Below are 4016 nucleotides of genomic sequence, written 5' to 3'. Positions count from 1 at the left end.
TTTGCTTAAACACATTACATTAAAAAAAACAATGAACAAAGGAAAAACTATGTATGCTTTTTGAATCAACATTTTGGATTGCACTCAGCAATCCATCATCAACATGTGCAATCTATCATCAACATTTTGGATTGCACTCACTTACTATGATCTATGATCTGAAATATTGATTCAAAAAGTATACATAATATTTTTCAGAAACTTGCACATACTACATGAACTATAGAAAGCTCAAGCCTACAATCAACATGAAGTCCATGCTCACAGATAAAAGCCATAAAATCTTCGAACAAAACAATTCATAGTTCCGAATCTCTAAAAGTACTTGGACATACTACAATTATAATCAACATGGAATTCACCTTCGCAAGGCAATTGAGTAGAAGAGCCATAAAATCTTCACAAAAGGCATTTATGATTCTGAATCTGATAATCTCTACACGATAAATACTTTCATTTATTCAGTTTGAGCTGTAATAGCAAAATGGTTAAATAAAATAATCTAACTGAAAAAAAATAAAACACATGGAGGAGCCGAGCATGTTTTTGAGTAGGAAGATAAAGCTCCCACATAAATATTGCCTACAAATTACAGTACATTCGCAGGCAATCTGAGTTCAGGAAATCTTGTTTTGAGAAAGCCATGGTAAGGGGCATAACAAGCTTCCCTGGCCGCTCTTGCCCACTTTCCCTCCTGGTGCATTTCCCACCTCCGCAATTTTATACCCATTCGGATATATGCACGGTTTGTACTCATCGTATCTCAGTTTATATACCTCCTGCTTTTCCTCTGTCTCTTGCAATTGAATCCTCTCTGTTGACCAATGGATTGGCCTTGGTGGCAAACACCACCGAACAAATGAGCCCCCGCACAGCCTTACAATGCTTTCCACGCTCCACACCACCCAGTAGGGCTGAAGAGGATAACCCATTGCCTTTGCAAGTCTCTCATCAAACAGAGCATACGCAACCCGTCTGGCAAATGGGCGGAACGACACCGGCACCTTTGACAATAGCAGATCAAGCGTGGCATCCCCAATCACTCTGTTCGATTCTGAATACACCATCTTTTGGGCCTCGTATCGCCTGCTAAACGCCTCCAGTTCCTCCAAATTCTGTGGGATGTGCTTAATGCCCATGCGCTTTCCTATGTCATGCCACACTACAAATTGCGCCTGTTTCTCCCCTTCCGTCCAATTTCTGTAACCAAACCTGAAAATTAACACAAATTAGTCCTCTGCAGCAAACCCCACCTTTCACGCCCTGTTCTCCCCTTTCCCCCCAACCAAAAATGAAGAAAAAAGGAGCGTAGAAGGCTTACTTGGCGGTAAATCTGATGGGCTCCAGGACGAAGAGAGAAAGAGTATAGAGCAAATCAGCGTTAGAGATGTTGTAGTGGGCGTGAATGAAATTGAGGCGTTGAAGGGCAAGAGAGCCCCTGTGACTGTCGACATGATGCAGAACGAATTCCTGGGTCAGAATGTCTGTGTCATCATAGCGTTTGAGGATACTGCTCGGGCAGAATTGTTGAGTAGAGTGTAACAATTTGGAAATGGAGGGAATGGCGAAGGTCCTGAAGAGTGCGAATTCAAGAGCTTTGTGGGAGAGAAAGCCGAATTCGACATAATTGGTGAGCTTGTAGAGAAGCAGGGCGTCCTCTGTCGGACAGAGGGAGGCCAGGTAACGGCGGCGCTTAGCCCTAAAAAAGAGGCAGCTAGCTTTCCAGAGCACAAGCACAAGGCATACAAAACATAGGATGTCAGGCATTTTCCTAAGAAGATGGGTTTTCACAGCTTGAGAATTCATCAGCCGAGAGGCTTTAGTAAGAGCTTTGCTGCGAATATTCGTCCTCCCTCGTAATACCTGAAAGGGGACTATTCTGGCTTAAATTTTTATTTTTTTAATTTTTATTTTTCACAAGGGATATGCTTTAGTCTTTGGTTCTTAGTTAAAGTTTCATGTTTGGTTGTTAGTTAAAGTCTCATGCTCTTTCTTATCTGATAGCTAAATGATTTAGTGGATAAAGATTCTCACAATCAGATTTTATTTAGATAATGTTTCTTCACCCTTTCAACAAGAATTGGATTGATGATCCAAATCCTTCACATTCTATCATAATGTTCTCATATTGTTGAAGAAATATTACAAATAATTTTTATTATAGATAGTGAGAGTTTGTTTTTAGATTGTGACAATAATACAAAGCAAATCAGATTTCATCTTATCACTTTTTATCTTTTAAAAAATTACCCTTTCTCTAAAAAATTATCTTTTCTCTAAGAAAAATAAAATAAATATATATTTTCCTACTATATTAGAAAATCACTATTGTTTGTACATTGACATTTTCACCATTTTGGGCTATGTAAAACTCCACAATTAGATGCCATTTAGATAATGTTTCCTCACTCTTCTAAGAAGATTTGGAATGATGGTCCAAATAATTGACATATTAGAGATATGTGTTGATGTCACCTTATCATAATGATTGCCACATTGCCGAAGCAACAATACAAACACATTTTAATATTGAAGGTCTAAGGCTATGTTTATTAAGCATATCTATTTTGTAAAACATTTACAAATTTCATTTATCTGTATTTCTATTGGCTCATAGCATTGTACACTCTTATTGGGATGATGTCATCTTGAATTGTTCTCTCCAAATTTTTTTAGCAAATTTATAGTACTATTGATTAATTTTAAAATGTGGACAACTATGACTATTGTTTTGCAATAGTGGTGCATTGTGTCACATTGTGATAGTGGGCCATTTGCTCTTTTTGGAGCCAACTAATATATTGACCTTTTTCCTAAAACTGCAATAAATATGAAGTAGGACAATCTATGAAGCTATTCCAATGCAATTCGTGGTTGCATTGGAAAAGATGTGAAAGAGATAATACATTGTGTAATAGACAAAAATCATGTAAGTGGCCTAAAAATGTCAAATGCAAATCAAATTTCAAGATCCTTTTCTTTTTTAGGAAAACAACTCGTGAACAAAATTACTCAATAAAGATATGAATAGATATCAAAGATCTGAGTTAATTTGTTACTTTTTAGCTTTTTGTGTAAAGCATCTAATTTGTGATAGACAACAAATCATGAGATTTTTTTCTCTACTTTGTGGTCTTAAAATCAGTTCAATTATTCTACCCTATCCATGCAATTATTTATTTCATTATGATACATTATTTTGTAATGTTGTTTATTTCCTCTGTGAAAGTAGTCATGAGGTTTCAAACGGTTTTATTTGTCGTTTTGGTTATCCCCTTGTCATCCACTATTTGCTGCCTGGAAGAGCAAGTGCCTATTTGTACCTATTTTAGTGAGACTGGAGCATGTGAAAAATCCAATGTAAATATACACTTTAGACAGAATGAACTTAAATACTAAGGAACATTTTAAAAAGTGAAATGTTATTTTATTTAAGTAAACAAAATATATTTTTATATAAAAGTTGTTTTTAATTTTATTTTAAAGAGTAGGTGAAGAGCACCAATAGATAACATAGCTGCAATAACCGTCACCTTATTGTCATGTTGAGCCCCCAATAGCCGTCACAGTGAAAACACCATTAATAAATTTGTTTTGTACCAATAGCCGATCATTTTTTGTAATTAATTGGCCCATTTGTGCACAACTATTGGAACATTTGTCCTATTTGTGTACCACTATTGGAACATTTGTGCACCACTATTGGGACATTTGTCAACAAGTACTAGTGATTTTGAGTTGATGGTTACTGTACCATCTTTAGTTAGGTATCAAGCGACACTTTGAAATGTGTACTTTTTGACCTTTGTGCGCATAACTGATTCCACAACGTACATCGTTACTACCCAGAAGCTAGATCAATAGCTATAAGCAGTTAAGTTGCATACGAAGACAACTAAAACAAAAATCAAAATCTGATGTACCGTTTAGGATCTGTGGGTGTGCGAAGTTAGCTATGATAGCTACTGGTGCTCTTCCCTTATATTTTACTATAACAATTATTTTATTTTATTTAC

General features: G+C 36.1%; 1 protein-coding gene across 1 annotated transcript; it reads right to left on the bottom strand.

Moving 5' to 3' along the window:
- Nucleotides 1-437: 437 nt before the first annotated feature.
- LOC131066719 (ER-bound oxygenase mpaB) lies at nucleotides 438-1889 on the bottom strand. Its single transcript, XM_058001549.2, has 2 exons — nucleotides 1322-1889; nucleotides 438-1212 (listed from the first exon to the last, which is right to left on the bottom strand). The coding sequence occupies exons 1-2, from the start codon at nucleotides 1804-1806 to the stop codon at nucleotides 618-620; spliced, it is 1080 nt and encodes a 359-aa protein (XP_057857532.2). The 5' UTR covers nucleotides 1807-1889; the 3' UTR covers nucleotides 438-617.
- Between the last annotated feature and the right edge of the window lie 2127 nt (nucleotides 1890-4016).

This window comes from Cryptomeria japonica, chromosome 9 (genome assembly GCF_030272615.1).
Source record: "Cryptomeria japonica chromosome 9, Sugi_1.0, whole genome shotgun sequence".
Classification (NCBI taxonomy): domain Eukaryota; kingdom Viridiplantae; phylum Streptophyta; class Pinopsida; order Cupressales; family Cupressaceae; genus Cryptomeria; species Cryptomeria japonica.
This window is presented reverse-complemented; position numbering and strand designations above follow the sequence as displayed.